The sequence below is a fragment of the Gorilla gorilla genome, chromosome 17 (genome assembly GCF_029281585.2).
Source record: "Gorilla gorilla gorilla isolate KB3781 chromosome 17, NHGRI_mGorGor1-v2.1_pri, whole genome shotgun sequence".
NCBI lineage: Eukaryota > Metazoa > Chordata > Mammalia > Primates > Hominidae > Gorilla > Gorilla gorilla.
In genome coordinates, this window is record NC_073241.2 from 65,359,619 (window position 1) to 65,375,946 (window position 16,328).

Sequence of the window (16,328 nt, forward strand, 5' to 3'; positions counted from 1 at the left end):
GCGTGGCGTCATCCTAGGGTCATTGCTGCCCATGAGCTGCTAGTAACCTGTTAGTCCCACGCAGAAACCCGAATGATAAGCATCTTACCTGAAGCCTTCCTTGGGAACTGTAGTACCGTTAATCAATTTGGGTTTTAAAACAATTGAAATTTATATGTAGATTAAAACCATCATCCCACAGGTGCAATCTCATTTCAGTATTTCCTTCAGTTTTGGTTAATGAACTTTTGTATTGAATTTCAAGGAAATGTTACCTGTGTTTTAGCTACGGGAATGGACATTTTAGAGAAAGTGTCAGTTTGGGGGAAAGGTCATAGGGGATGGGGATCCTAAGCACTGATTATAAGGCGGGACTTCCCTCGACTTCACCCAGTCAGTTGGTTATTTTCTTGGTGCTTTCCTTACCATATTTCTCAAGTGAATAGTTTTTGCATGCTCCCCAGAATTCATTATAACCCCACTCCCAATGGCTAATTTGGTCTATACAGTTAGTCTTGCATCTCAAAAGGAGGCTCAGTGTAAAAAGTAAAATGTTGAAAATTAAAATACAACGCAGGAGATGGCTATATGTATTTCTGTTCATACTGCTTTGTTAATTTGATTAAAAATTTCATTATTGGCCAGGAGCGTGTCTCATGTCTGTAATCCCGGCACTTTGGGAGGCAGAGGTGGGAGCATCGCTTGAGTCCAGGAGTTGGAGACCAGTTTAGGCAACAGAGCGAGACCCCAGTCTCTACAAAAAGTTTTAAAAAAAAAATAGCTGGTTGTGGTGGCGTGCGCCTGTAGTCCCAGCTACTCGGGAGGTAGAGGTGGGAGGATCGCTTGATCTCAGGAGTTTGAGGCTGCAGTGGACGGGGGTCGCACCACTGGACTCCAGCCTGGGCAACAGAGCCAGACCCTATCTCAAAAAAACATTATTCTCACACCCTTTGGAGATTCAAATATATATATGAAATATTTATAACCACATTACCCCATCTTGAGCTTGCTTGCCTCTTCCTGGTTTTTGTTTCTTGTTATTTGCATTCTTGAATGGCAAGAGAAAGTGCAAAAAACAAGGGTAAACTTTAAAGGGACCATGAGGCAAGGACCGACTGTAGAATGGGAGAGACCACAGCAGGCTCTCCATCATCTCCCACAGCGTCTCCTCATCCAGCGCCGTGAGCGCGGAGCCTTGCGGCATTGCGGCACCGTTCCGCCATGGCTGGGCACTGGGAGGACCCTAAGAGGGGCGGCCATAGGGGTGGAGTTGTCAGGGAAGCAGGAGCCCGGGAGAGCCAGGGTGACACCCTTTTAAAATCAACTCCGTCGTAAAATTAGCAAGGCACACTCTTTGCCAGTCAACCCACGGTCCTGAGATGTTTACGGCAGAGGAAGCAGCTTGGTAAAGTCTGCAAGGACAAACTTGCCCGTATATCACAGGACAGATCTGCTTTTAAGATGATTATACTCATGCTTTGATGTACTTAACACACTGAAATGAAATTCTGATTCAGCTGTAGAATCCCATCTTTTTGTAGCAGTTGAATGGATTTGTTTCCATGCATTCCATCAGATTTTAAATGATAGCCTGGTGGCTGAGCTAGTGAATTTTAGCATATTGACAAAGAAGTGTTGAGCCTAAAAAGTACTTTGTCCTGTTAAATATTTGCTGGTTGGGCTTTTTTTTTTTTTTTTTTTTTTTTTTGGAGTGTAGTGACAGTAACTGCTCAGTGCAACCTGCAACCTCCACCTCCCGAAATCAAGTGATTCTCGTGCCTCAGCCTCCCTAGTAGCAGGGTTTACAGGCATGCACCCCCACACCTGGCCAATTTTTGTGTTTTTAGTAGAGACAGGTTTTACCACATTGGCCAGGCTGGTCTCGAACTCCTGGCCTCCTGAAGTGCTGGGATTAAAGGCATGAGCCACCACACCTGGCCTCGATTGGGCTTTTAAGTAAATATGGGAATAAAAGCATTTCAAATGCTAAAATAAAGTTTTGGGAATGATGCTCATTCAGCAAATCTTCGACGACCATCTGTGGGCTAGCCCTGGGCTGAGTGATGATGACACAAGGTAATGAGTGATAACGCGTGGCCACCAAGGAATTCTCAGTCTAGTGGGAGAGACAGTGAAGTACAGTAAATTGTTTTCCAGCCTCAAATAACCTATATGTGAAATATATTAGTTTATGCACATTTGCCTCTTCCTTTTTCTTAGCCATGAGAATTCTAGTTGGCATATAAGCAGATACAAAGCCATTGCCGTTGACAACAGATAGAGAAAGGGGCTGTAAAGAGGAAGGTGCAGTAGTCACAGTTAAACTCTTTAGTGGCGTGTGAAGTATGAGAGCTCCAAGTGTGGGGTGAGGTTGGTGAAAGCAGTCTGTTGAGGATCTGTGGAGAACCTGGCAATAGGCCCTGCAGGAATCTGATGTGTGAGGACCTTAGTAGTTGTGGCCTTGTGACATTGTGCCACTGGGTCTGAAAAACCCACCGTCTCATTGGCCATTGGCATGCAAAGTGAACTGTGCTTGTACCCATTAATCACAGATTCTTCTATTGGAGGGCTTTTTTTTTTTTCTTTTGGTCAGAGAAACCCTCAGATTGGTGCAAGCATAGTAGGCCTACTTCCACAAGGAAGCAGCTGCTTGTCTAGTTTGGTGTGTCAGGACAGGCTGCCTAGGTGAGAAGGATGTGGGCACTGTAGGAGAGTGAGCAGAAGCAGGTGGGTGGATGCAGACGCGAGAGCTCAGTGTAATGAGAGGACAGGATGCTGGGAATGTGGAGTCTCAAGAAAGGCAGGACTGATTTAGAGGAATGGATAACTTAAGCCATGGTTAAAAGTTTATAGATTGAAGAAGGCAAATCTGTTTGATGTAAACCTGATCTTTTTACTAGCATCGAAAACACTGAAATCTGTTTTTACTTATTTATTAATTTTTCTGTAGGATAAATTCCAGTTTACTAACTGTATTTTCTTCTCTAAAGAAAAGGGTTGTTGTTACCAACTTGAATGGTCACACCGCCCGAGTCAATTGCATACAGTGGATTTGTAAACAGGATGGCTGTAAGTATTAACCACATTGTTAAAGTTGATCTCAATTGCTTTCTGATAAAATAAGGTTAGCCATTTTTTTCTCATCACTTCTCTTAATTTAACATTACCTTCTATGTTGTTATGCAATTGGAGAAACGGAAGAAAAATGGTATTCTCAGTGAAATATCTGAACTGTATTTTTACTTCGTAGCAGTTGAAGCTTGGATTATACAGCAGTGCTTAGGATGAGGGTAGTGCAGCCCTAGACTTTGGCAGGATCCTGTCTCACCTCCCCAGTTGCCTATAACCTTTATTAAAAGAACTTGTAAGCAGGGCCTAGACTGAGGCTGTGTTTTAGAGACTTGGTTTCTTGGTCTGTTTCTGCCATAAACAAGCTATTGCTTTTTCTTTTTATTCTTTTTTCTTTTATTTACTTATTTAAATTTTTTTTTTTTTTTTGCCAACTAGTTGGAGACTAGAATGTTTATTTTTTTAAGAGACAGGATCTCTCACTTGTTGCCCAAGCTGGAATGCAGTGGCTCCGTCAGAGTTCTCTGCAATAGCTGGGACCACAAGTGTGTGGCACCACGCCTTTCTAGTTTTTTAGGGTTTTTTTTTGTTTTTTTTTTTTTGAGACGGAGTCTCGCTTTGTCACCCAGGCTGGAGTGCAGTGGCACGATCTCGGCTCACTGTGAGCTCCGCCTCCCAGGTTCACACCATTCTCCTGCCTTGCTCTGTAGCCCAGGCTTGTCTCGTACTCCTAACCTCAAGCAGTCTTCCCTCTTTAGCCTCCCAAAGTGCTGGGATTACAGGATTAGCTACTGTACCCGGCCAGCTATTGCTTTTTTAGGCAAGACATTGCATCTCTATTGACCCTAGTTTGCACCTTAATAACATCTGAGAAGTAAAAGATTGGACTAGATCAAGGGTGTCTTAGAGGTTTGTAAGACCTATGAGATCAAATTATTTTCATAATGATATCAAGAAGTTATTTACAGTATTCATTCTCATTGTCATGAATGTACAGTGTTTTCCAGCAGCCGCATGATGTATGATACTGCAGCAGATTAAATACAGAAGCAGATATGAAAATCCAGCTATATTCTAATAAAATCATATGTTAAAGAGATTTGTAGGAATGTAAAATAGTTCCTCTTTTTCATTAAGTTTTTGTTTTGGAAACCATTGGGGTTTTTCCCCATCAAAGTGTTATATATGTTCACACATCATAGAACCCATTGTTATTTTTAAGTAAATGGTTAAACACATATTTTTCATGTTTCTCAGTTTTAATTTCTAATGTGGTTAATATTGGTACATATGGTTCATATAATCAAAAGCTTTTTGGGGTCCTCAAAAATTGTAAGACTGTAAAGGAATTCTAAGACCAAAAGTTATGAAAATTTCTGGACAAGATTATCTCCAGGTCTCTTCCATCTCTAAGATTCTGACTCCAGAATTTTCAGTTAAGATATTGGTTGCCTTTAGATGGTGCTCCCAAAATCCTATGATATTTCTTTAGTTATCTTAAATATGTCTACTGTAGTTTTGATATGGGTTCTGAATTAGTTTTATTTTTCATTACACACTCATTTGAGGGCATTTTGAGCCAGGCACAAATGCAAAATTTTCTGAATTATTAAGACTTTGCTATGATTTTATAAATGATGTTTTAAAAAGTTTTAATAAGCTACTTATTTCATTTGCTTCTGTAGGATTAGTCACATGTTAGGTCAATAAAAATCATTAAATGGTACAAGGGATGCCTGTTAGTATGGATAATAAAACATAATTGCAATTATATTAATTGCCACCAGATAACATCAAAGACTGACTTTCAGTATAGGAGTTTGTTATAAAATATTAATTTAGGCTTGTATGTTTTATCTTCCGTTTAAAAGTGAGGTTACATAAAATGGATTGCTTGTGTATTACTGTAATCTGTAACTATTATGATTGATTTCCTTTCATTGAACTGCCAGATAATGCAGATAGCCTTTCCAACCCTTTATCGGTGATATATAAAATTTTAATATCATTTTGTATTTTTAATATGTCTGAATTTTAACATTACTTTTATGTATAGACATTCTTAAAATCATATAGTTAGTTAAGTGGCTCAGTTGCTGTGACATATGAAGTTGAAGCCCATGATCACAGTTGGCTGGCAGCAGAGTTAGGACATGAACCTGGGCCTTCTGAGTTCAAATCTAATGCTCTTTAGTCCAGCTGCTTCCCTGAAACAAATAAAAAGAAAATCCAAACCCAAATTAGGTTATTTGCCCCTTTTTTGGTACTACTTTTTCTTCTGTTATCACTGAGAAGTTGCAAGTATTTAAAAGATCTATTTTGAAGTATGTCTCTAATTTCAACAATAAGTCATATTCTTGGTAGTAGCACCTGACTACAATGTTTCATATAATGTTCCTGCCAAGAGTGTTTAGCCTGCATCTAATCATGAGGAAACAATCAAACAGATTGAGGGACATTCTGCAGAACAACTGCTGGGTACTGTCATTGTCACAAAAATGAAGGGGACTAGGAAACTATTCTAGATTAAAGGAGACTAAAAAGATTTGATATCCAAATGTTGAGTGTATTTCCTTAGATTCTGAATCCCAAACAAAAAAAGTTTTAAAAGGCATTACTGAGAGAATTGGGACATTTTAATATGGACTGTATATTATATAATAATACTTATCAGTGTTAGAATTTTTGAATGTGATAATTGTATTGAGGTAATATAGGAGAACGTTTTTGTCCTTAGGAGATATATGGTCTTTGAGGATCAGAGATCACAGTGTCTGCCACTTATTTTTAAGTAGTTTGCCTCCTAAAAAGTGTGTGTGTATGTATATAGAGGAAGAGTGAGATATTAAGCAAATATGGCAAAATGTTACCAGTTTGTGAATCTAGGTAGAGGGTACAGGGGTATTGTTTTTTGGTGTAGCTTGGAAATTTTTAAAAATTGCAGAAAAAATGAATAAAGATATTTACTGAGATATAATTTTTTCAGCCCCTTCTACTGAATTAGTTTCTGGAGGATCTGATAATCAAGTGATTCACTGGGAAATAGAGGATAATCAGGTGAGTAGACATGTTTATAATCAAGAAATGACTTTTTTTGTTCGTTTGTTTTTTAAGAGGTAGAGTTTCACTCTGTCACCCAGGCTGACGTGCAGTGGTGCGATCGTGGCTCACCTCAGCCTCCTAAGTAGCTGGGACTACAGGTGCCTGACACCATGCCTGGCTGATTTCTGTGTTTGTTTGTTTGTTTGTTTGTTTGTTTGTTTGTTTTTGTAGAGATGGGGTCTTACTTTGTTGCCCAGGCTGGTCTCAGAAATGACTTTTATATGTACTTTTATTTTTAATTTTTTTCTTCAACTGTGTTGTTCTTTTATGACGTTAATCTTGCTCATCAGCAACACAAATGCTGTATCTTTTATACTACACAGGCCCTGTACCCTTTGCTCTGATTTCTACTCCCATATTTGTATGCTGTTAACTGTCTCTGTGAATTTCCTGTCATTTTGGAATAATTTTCAAACTATCCTTACTTGGGCTGATCTGTTTTCAATGCTTTTGGCATACGAATATAGATTTACAAGACTCTTCTCAGTGCTACCCCACACTTCTGTCATGCTATGTTTTTAAAAATTCTCTGATTGAGCTATAACTGTGCTTAAAGATGTGAAATGAGTATTTTCAATAGATTTAGTTTTTTCAGGGGGTAATGACAGACTTGTTAAAAGGTTATAAATACAAAAAGTGTAAAGGAAAAACCTATGCAAAATCTGAGCAGAGTTAACTTTCTGGTGAATGTCATTCCCCGTCTCTAGTTATGTGTGTATAATTATGCATAATAGAGATTCTATTGTATCCAAGGATTTTTTAAACCTTTTTGAGGTGAGATCTGGCTGTGTTGCCCAGGCTGGAGTGCAGTGGCTGTTCATAGGTAAGATGATGGTGCACTATAGCCAAGGACTCCTGGAGTCAGGTGATACTCCTACCTCAGCCTCCCAAGTAACTGGGACTGCTGGCACACACCACTGCACCTGGCTTAAGTGTTTTTTCCAAGAAGTCAAAGGCTAATGATTCTAAAGAAAGTTAGTGTACAGACCCTTATACATGAGTATTATGCGCATCTTCTTTAGTAGCAGAATTCTGTTTTAAGTATTATAATTGGAAAAACAACTGAGGAGACATTTAAGGAACACCACTATTTCAGCAGACAGTTTATAGAAGATACCTTTTAAAAGAAGTGGTGGAATGTCACACATTTGAAACTTAAAAAAAGATAAACCCAAAACGTCAGTAGAAGGGATGCCAGAGGGAATAATCTTGATGGCAAGCGAATAGATTTGATAAGCAAATGGGATTTCCCACTTCTCTTTGCTATTTTTCTATTTTGCAGCCCTACTTGATTTAGGCAAGTATCGTGAGTGGATGCTAAAAGTACTTAGTAAAAGTTTGATGAGGAATAGAATGTTTATTCAATCCCAAAGTATACTTGTATTGTCACCAAAAAAAAAAAAAAATTAACATCACGGTGAAAAAACCTGGCAGACAATACTTCTACTAAATATGAAGGTTAGCTTCACTAAAACCTGGACAAACTGAAATGATGTGCCTCCTGATGGGATGTGCTTATGTAGTAATGCTGTCAAAATGTATATTCTGAATCTCTTCATAATGAAAATCACACTAATCCAAAAAGAGGAACATTCCAAAAAGTTGACCTATATTCTTCAGAATACCTGTTGTCTCCTCAGAGTAGATTCCTAGATATGAGATTGCTGTGTCACAGGGCATGCACATTTTGTGTGTTGTTAACATGGTCAGACAGACTTCTTGAAAAATTCTTTTCAACTTAGAGGACCTATTTCTGGCTCAGCCATTTTATTGGCACATTTATCCAATTAAATAAAGGTAAAAAAAATCCTTTTTTTTCACAATGCTTCTGTCATTCTTTCTGATTCAGCTTTTAAAAGCAGTCCATCTTCAAGGCCATGAAGGACCTGTTTATGCGGTGCATGCTGTTTACCAGAGGAGGACATCAGATCCTGCATTATGTACACTGATCGTTTCTGCAGCTGCAGATTCTGCTGTTCGACTCTGGTCTAAAAAGGGTTCAGAAGGTAGGTTTGGAGACATGATAATCCAGACAAACGAAATAATATTTAACAAATGAATGACGAGTAGAAGAGCATATATATAATTCTTTACAACTTTGGAGCAACTTTAAAAATACTGTAATTCTAATCTAAATTTTTCTTTTGCACTTATTTAAAATTCTCTATACCAAGACGTTTTCATGTAAGTCATTTTGCTGTCTGTAACATCGTTAAAATTTGGCCATTTAACTTCACATGGTCAGTGGGGGCTCAGGATTGACTTCTCTCATCTCCCTTCTGCTACTTGGGGCTGTGATGATGCTATCCAACCTGTCTAGTTGGATAAGCTCTGAGGTAGTTGTTCATTGTGTTTTTTATTATTTCTTAGTAATGTGCCTTCAGACTTTAAACTTTGGAAATGGATTTGCTTTGGCTCTCTGCTTGTCTTTTTTGCCAAATACTGATGGTGAGTATCCTGTTAAGTATATGTTAAAAGGGCAGTATATTTGCATACTGTCATATGATTAGAACCTAAAAGAAATGTATTGGGTCTTAATATTGTATCTGAATGTTTCTATGAAACAAGATGTGAGTAACATACTTTTCTTATAATATTCAAATGATCTGAGTATAGAACATAAAGTTAAGGGGGGCTTATTAGGATTTTGATAGCTATTGATAATTTAAATGACTTACTGTGTACCCAAGATTGATACTGTTATCAAATATACTGTGGATATATATAGATCTAATTTGAGGAAAGAATCTAATTCTTTAGAAGGTGAAGGTCTGGGGTAAGTTGAAAAAGTGTTGAATGAAGATGGCATATGAGCATTTCTCTCAAAATGATAGCCCCTTCACATCCCGCATAATGACATTTTGCCCAAGACCACTTAAAATCTGCAAACAGAAAAATTTCCCTTTTGCTGTGAAACCCATCTGTATTTATCTTTGAGTATCTTCTACAAAGATAATAGCCAGTGTGAGTGAGTCAGCCTCTTTGCCTCCACAGTTACCTGGAAGACTGGCCAGGTGGAAAGAGGCAGGGCCTGGAAGCCACCAGCCTCTCTACCCCTCTGTAGCAGGAGCTGCGACTCTATGGTTTCATATTATGCTTCCATTCTGTGTAAGGCTCTGTGGAAGGAGAAGCTGCACACATTCTGGCGTCATAACAGAATTTCATATCTTTCATCTGCATTCAGGCCAAGTGACTGGAGTTTTGTTTTTATTGTTTTTATTTTTCTTTTTTCTGTAGTTGATCTAAAGTAAGAAAATCTTTGAAAAACACATTGGTGGCAAGGCATGTCCTTAGAAAAAGTCTCTTATCTAGCAGAGTCATGAGGGCTGCCCTTTGGTAATGCAAATTATTAATGATTATTTATCTTATTAAAATAATTTTACAGTCACATCTTTCATAGCTTTTTAAAATTTTAAAATTTAAAATTTATTTATTTATTTTTTAGAGACAAAGTCTCATTCTGTCACTCAGGCTGGAATGCAGTGGTGATCATAGCTCACTGCAGCCTCAAACTCCTGGGCTCAGGTGATTTTCCCACCTCAGCCAAGTGGCTGGGACTACAAGCATGCTCCACCACGCCCAGCTAATTTTTTTATTCTTGTAGAGACAAGGTCTGTTTATGTTGCCCAGGCTGGTCTTGGACTCCTGGCTTTGAGTGGTTCTCCTGTCTCGGCCTCCCAAAGTGCTGGGATCACAGATGTGAGCCACTGTGTCTGGATCCCCTTGCGTAGCTTTGTAAATTTTTTATTTTATTTTTTTGACACAGGGTCTCATTCTGTTGCCCAGGCTGGAGTGCAGTGGCACCATCACAGCTCACCTCAGCCTCCTGAGTAGCTGGGACTCCAAGCACATGCCACCATGCCTGGCTAATTGCCTTGTATAGCTTTTTAGCCACATGCTTAATTATATGCTCTTTTATTTATTTTTATTTTTATTTTGGGGGATGGAGTCTCGCTCCGTCGCCCAGGCTGGAGTGCAGTGGTGCAATCTCGGCTCACTGCAATCTCTGCCTCCTGGGTTTAAGTGATTTTCCTGCTTCAGCCTCCTGAGTAACTGGGATTACAGGCATATGCCACCACGCCCAGATAATTTTTGTATTTTTAGTAGAGACAGGGTTTTGTCATGTTGGCCAGGCTGGTCTCAAATTCCTGACCTCAGGTGATCTGCCTACCTCAGCCTCCCAAAGGATCACGCCCTAGGATTACAGGCATGAGCCACCACACCCAGCCTTTTATTTTATTTTAAACAAAATAAAACATAAGGTTTTCAAACAAAACATAAAGTCCTCAAATTAACAAACATACCCTTAAATCTGTGTGCATTAGCCATGATGGTAGGGCTTATAGCAGCTGTTCATTATTTAGTTGTCTTAAGAACTTTTCATCTTGGTCTTTGGGCTGACATGGTGAAAATGCTCTCTAGTTGCTCTTGAGCTTATTTTTCACTTCTATCATAAATGTCATAGAATGGAGAGAAGGACTGGATTCTCATTTAATAGTCATTGTATTTACCAAGTAACCACTGAATAGAATGTTTTAGAGTGTTCATTGTATTCATGCAGATATTTATTGAGCATTTTCAATTATTCGTGTAGTGGTGTGGGAAATTGAAGTCAGTATTCTTTACTTAGAGCTTACAATCCAGTACAGTTGATAATCATAACGTGGTGGAATAGAGAACTCACAGTGAAGCCTGTTTTTTCTTCCCCCAGTACCAATATTAGCATGTGGCGATGATGACTGCAGAATTCACATATTTGCTCAACAAAATGATCAGGTAATAATGTCTATTAAGAGGCTGGAATTATATTCTGCTTAGTTATATCTCAATACAGACTATATCCAGATTATAGAATTTTAGGGAATGTTCTAATCTAAACCAAAATAATCCAATAGAATCTTTTTTTGACAGTCCTCTGTTAAGATGGTTGTCTACTCTGAACACCAAGTAACCGCTGCCTTGACCAACAGGCTCAGAGTTGTTAGGGGGAAAGTTGGTCATTAGGTGGGGGAGGAGAGATGGAAGATGCTGTGGTAGTTATTTTTCTTTTAAAGATTTAAACGAGATATAACATACCTACAGTGAAGCATTCCTAGTAGTGTTTATTTGCCCTTCTGAGCTTTACTTAGATTTTGAGTGGTTAAACTAAAGGAGAGAACTTTAGAAAGGGGTTGGTTAACTCTAAACTCATTTATTTAATAGGATACTCATTTCTTTGCATTCTATAAGAAGGTTAAAAATGGTTGTGAAAGTCCAGCTATTCAACTTTTTTTTTTTTTTTTTTTGAGACAGAGTCTTTTGTTCTGTCTCCTAGGCTGGTGCAGTGGTGAGGACATGCATCACTGTAGTCTTGACTTCCTGGGGTCAAGCAATCCTCCTGCCTCAGCCTCCTGTGTAGTTGAGACCACAGGCGTGTATCACCATGCCTGGCTACTTTTTAAATTTTTTGTAGACACAGGGTCTCACTTTATTGCCCAGGCTGGTCTCAGTCTCCTGGCCTCAAGTGATAGTCCCACCTCCTCAGCCTCGCAAGGTATTAGGATTATAGGTGTGAGCCACTGCCCAACCCACCTTTTTTTCTATATTATATCTATAGTATGTATCATTTTATATCTTAAACATTTAAAATATTCGAGATTACAAATATTATATTATCTACTCAGAGGTGCTCCAGTTAGTGATTTAGATATTACGTGATGGGTTTTTCATTCCCAAAGGAATGCTTTTTCTTGTCTAATCAAATAGTGTTCTCAGTAAAAGAGCAATGCAGTAGGACTGTCTGAGACCAAATGATGTCACTGGTATACATGAAGATGTTAAATTCTTACATCAAGCCCAATGATTTTTATCTTACTAGTTTCAGAAAGTGCTTTCTCTCTGTGGACATGAGGATTGGATTAGAGGAGTGGAATGGGCAGCCTTTGGTCAGTATGAAATTTTGCTAATGCACATACAATGGGAACAAATATGTGTTACTTCCAAGAAAGCAGCCTTTTTTGTTTTAATTTTTAAGTTTTCTTTGTATGTTATGTTTTTCTATTGTCCCAATTAGAAAGGAGGATGCTTATCTCTTCTGTTGTTACTTGGGTGGTAGATGATTAAATAAATTGGTATTTATCAGATGACATTAGCTGTCTTGTTCACATGCAGACCTTCTTGAAAAGTTCTTTGTAGAACTTAGTAGACTATATACTACATGTTGTAAACATGTATTAGCATTGTATGCATATTTGTCAATGTTATTAAAAAATGAATTTAGATCAAATGAATTGGAGGGTAAGGAAACAAAGTATTGTTTTTTTCTGGAAAATCTGGAAATATATATATTATAGAGAAAAAAGTCTTATACATGAACTTTACAATATAATGTTTTAAAATTAATACAACTTATTTTTTAATTAGGTAGAGATCTTTTCCTAGCAAGCTGTTCACAAGATTGCCTGATAAGAATATGGAAGCTGTATATAAAGTCAACATCTTTAGAAACTCAGGATGACGATAACATAAGACTGAAAGAAAATACTTTTACCATAGAAAATGAAAGTGAGTAATAATGAAAATATCCAATATAACGATACTTAGGTCTCCTAGTTGGTTGATTTTTTTTTCACCACCCACCTATGTGAAGGATAGTTTTTCACAAGTGTCAGATTCCTACCTGAAATTTCTTTTTTCTTTCTTTTTTTTTTTTTGAGACAGAGTTTTGCTTCTTCACCTCGTCTGGAGTGCAGTGGCGTGAGCTTGGCTCACTGCAACCTCCGTCTCCCAGGTTCAAGCGATTCTCCTGCCTCAGCCTCCCAAGTAGCTGGGATTACAGGCACGCACCACCACGCCTGGCTAATTTTTTTGTATTTTTAGTAGAAATGGGGTTTCACCATGTTAACCAGGCTGGTCTCGAACTCCTGACCTCAGGTGATCTGCCCGCCTCGGCCTCCCAAAGTGCTGGGATTACAGGTGTTAGCCACTGTGCCTGGCCTTTTTTTTTTTTTTTTTTGAGACTTCTTACCCAGGTTGCAGTGCAGTGGCATAATCACAGCTCACTGCAGCCTTGAACTCCTTGGCTCAAGTGGCTTAGCTTCCTGAGTAGCTAGGACTACGCCATCACACCCAGCTAATTTTTAAAATTTTTTGTAAAGATAGAGTCTTGCTATGTTGTCCAGGCTGTTTTTCAACTACTGGCCTCAAATGATCCTTCCACCTTGGTATCCTAAAGTGTTGGGATTACAGGTGTGGGCCACCATGCTTGGCCTGATACTTTGTATTTTCCTATTTTTATGTGAGAATGAGTCATTTTTCATATGTGAAATATTTTTCTTCTAAACCATATTAGTAAGATTTTTTAAATTGCTGAGAATAATGTTTAGTGCTTCTCATTAAAGTAATTTGTAAAATATTACTAAATTTGTAGTTTTAGCATAGGAAGACCTAAAGGAATAATGTGAATTACTTACACATTTTATTGGCCTATGATAAAAGACAAGCTAAATCTCACCATTTGAGTAGTATATTTAATTCTGATTTTCCTATTGTCTAGCCTTAGAACAGTATCCCTGGATGGTAGATCCTGTTGGGATGTTGTATTTGAAAGAGATATTTTTGGATGTGACAGTTATAAAGGTAGTTCAGTGAACATTGTTCACCTAGGTGTATTCTGTTTTTTGTTACTATTCTTGGTGGTAAAGTCCATCAGAGTTGAGATTTTGGTAACAGTTTTATGGGGAGAACGAAAAAATGATGTAACCAGCATATTAGGAGTAGCTATACCCAAATATGAATTTTTTTCTATTTTCATTATATTGTTTGAAAGGTCAAAATACTGATTTCATTATCTTTATTTCTGCATTTATCCTTTTAAAAAATGGGATTTGTATTTGTCCATTCTTACGCTTCTATAAAGAACTTCCCAAGACTGGGTAATTTGTAAGAGAAAGAGGTTTAGTTGACTCACAGTTCTGCAAAGCTGAGGAGGCCTCAGGAAACTTAAATTAATAGCCGAAGGGGAAGCAGACACCTTCTTCACAGGACATCTCCCACCAGATCCTTCCCTTGACAGGTGGGACTTAGGGGGATTACAATTCAAGATGAGATTTAGGTGAGGACACAGAGCCAAACCATATCAGTATTTTAGGCTATTATATTCTTATAATGAGTGAGGATAATAAAGAGGCTGGCATGACTGTTTTTACTTCCTCATTGTAGTTTAACAGTAGCTGTCTTAGAAAATTGTAAAAATATAAGATATTCCTTCATATTTATTTATGACCAGCTAGAACAGAATATAAGGAAAAATGTATAACTTTTTCTCCTATAATTTTGAACAGCAGTTGAGGTTAAAGAAATTTAGAATGCATGTTCTTTTTTTGAATCCCAACTATCGTATTTTGTCCTAATTTTTTTTTTTTACATAATTGCCCAACTGTCTTGGTTATGGAAATATTCTTTTTAGAAGAGCTTTGAGGAAATAATACCTTCATTGCTTTTGTTATAGGTGTTAAAATAGCATTTGCTGTTACTCTGGAGACAGTGCTAGCCGGTCATGAAAACTGGGTAAATGCAGTTCACTGGCAACCTGTGTTTTACAAAGGTAGGAAGAAAACCATACACATATCCCTTACTCCAGTTAAATCTTATGGCACAGTAAGCTGACCAAATCAAGTGAATTTTTTTACTGTGATTAGAAATCTCAAATACATTACATTTTCAAGTTGACAAAGTATAATACTGCGTTCCTGGTCTGCTGGACACTCAATTCCATTGAACATTGAACTCCTAAGTGGGAAAAGTGTAATTCCTGCCATGATGCTGAAACTACCACACCCCCAGTAACTTTTTATCTTAAAAGTTTCCACTTGATTATTATGGGATTGAAGAAAAACTGACTTTCAAGCCAACTTCACTGGATCCTTTACCCTCAGTAATAACAAAGTTGGTACCACTGAAATACATTATTTATGAGAAAGTAAGACTGTTACTCCTTCTTTCTTTTGCCATTTATCTCCATTTATGGAGTGACAGTTCTGTGCATGTTCAGGCTGGTGCTGGGTGTATAGCTAGGTAAGGCATAGCCTCACATTCTTCCCTGGCCTCTTCCCCAAGGCAATAACAGTAATAATTAATTCTTAGGCAAACTACCATTCACCTCTTCCTTACATTATGCTATGTTTGCTATAATTTAAAAAACAAAAAAATTGGAATTATAGATATTACAGCTTGCCTTTTTAGCTTACCATGTTTTGGAGCTGTATCCACATTGATTTGTGAAGCTCTAGTTATTTGTTTTTATTGCATGGTAGTAGTCTATTGTCTGAATATACCACAACCCATTTATCTCTTCTTCTAATGGTAGACATTTGTGGTGTTTGCAGTTTTTTGCTATTACAAATAATGTGCAGTGAACATCCTTGCAGTACCCATGTTGTTTGTTGTTTTTTTCTGGTCATCTACAAACATGATGATTGTTGATCACCTAAAGGGATTAGGTTTTATTTTTTAGATGGTGTTCTACAGCAGCCAATGAGATTATTATCTGCTTCCATGGATAAAACCATGATTCTCTGGGCTCCAGATGAAGAGTCAGGAGTTTGGCTAGAACAGGTAAAAATGTTGGATATTTAAGGAACAGAAAATTAAGTTTTGAACTCTGTATTTAAATCCCAAGTCTATATTGATAGACCTACAAATTTTCACTGTGTACATTAAAATAGTGGGAATTTAACAGTCTCTGGAATCAGCGATTTCTGTTTTGAGAAATAAAGACTATTGATTAAGAATTGTTTTCTGTCTGTTATTGTACAGGTTCGAGTAGGTGAAGTAGGTGGGAATACTTTGGGATTTTATGATTGCCAGTTCAATGAAGATGGCTCCATGATCATTGCTCATGCTTTCCACGGAGCGTTGCACCTTTGGAAACAGAATACAGTTAACCCAGTAAGAAAAGAGTGTTTAAATAAAGCATTTCTAATCAAATAGAGTATATTCTAGGTAAATAGTATTTTGCTTATAACACTCTACAGAAACATAGTAGAGGCACTTGAAGTTCAAGTGACATAACTTTTTTCTGTAGACATTGTTAAGGTATTGAAATTTGCATGTAGGTAAATTTGCTACATAAGTGCACTGTATTCCTTTAAGCTATAGAATTTTTTAATGATAATTTTTCTGAAATGTGTAGCTTTCCT

The 16,328-nt window shown here is 37.7% G+C and overlaps 1 protein-coding gene across 3 annotated transcripts in view; it reads left to right on the forward strand.

Moving 5' to 3' along the window:
* ELP2 (elongator acetyltransferase complex subunit 2) overlaps positions 1 to 16,328 on the forward strand; it is a 46,948-nt gene that overhangs the window by 1,142 nt on the left and 29,478 nt on the right. For 2 of the 3 annotated variants that reach the window (XR_002003475.4, XM_019013956.4), the window contains exons 2-11: positions 2,970 to 3,048; positions 6,035 to 6,105; positions 8,000 to 8,156; positions 8,521 to 8,598; positions 10,862 to 10,926; positions 12,008 to 12,074; positions 12,553 to 12,693; positions 14,639 to 14,734; positions 15,644 to 15,744; positions 15,946 to 16,077. Coding sequence is in view for 2 of the 3 variants with exons in the window: in XM_019013956.4 (XP_018869501.1) it covers positions 2,970 to 3,048; positions 6,035 to 6,105; positions 8,000 to 8,156; positions 8,521 to 8,598; positions 10,862 to 10,926; positions 12,008 to 12,074; positions 12,553 to 12,693; positions 14,639 to 14,734; positions 15,644 to 15,744; positions 15,946 to 16,077 (987 nt within the window). In the remaining variant the exon portion in view is untranslated. Of the gene's footprint in view, positions 1 to 2,969; positions 3,049 to 6,034; positions 6,106 to 7,999; positions 8,157 to 8,520; positions 8,599 to 9,144; positions 9,340 to 10,861; positions 10,927 to 12,007; positions 12,075 to 12,552; positions 12,694 to 14,638; positions 14,735 to 15,643; positions 15,745 to 15,945; positions 16,078 to 16,328 lie in introns of all 3 variants that reach the window. The other variant, XM_055368101.2, reaches the window with a different exon arrangement.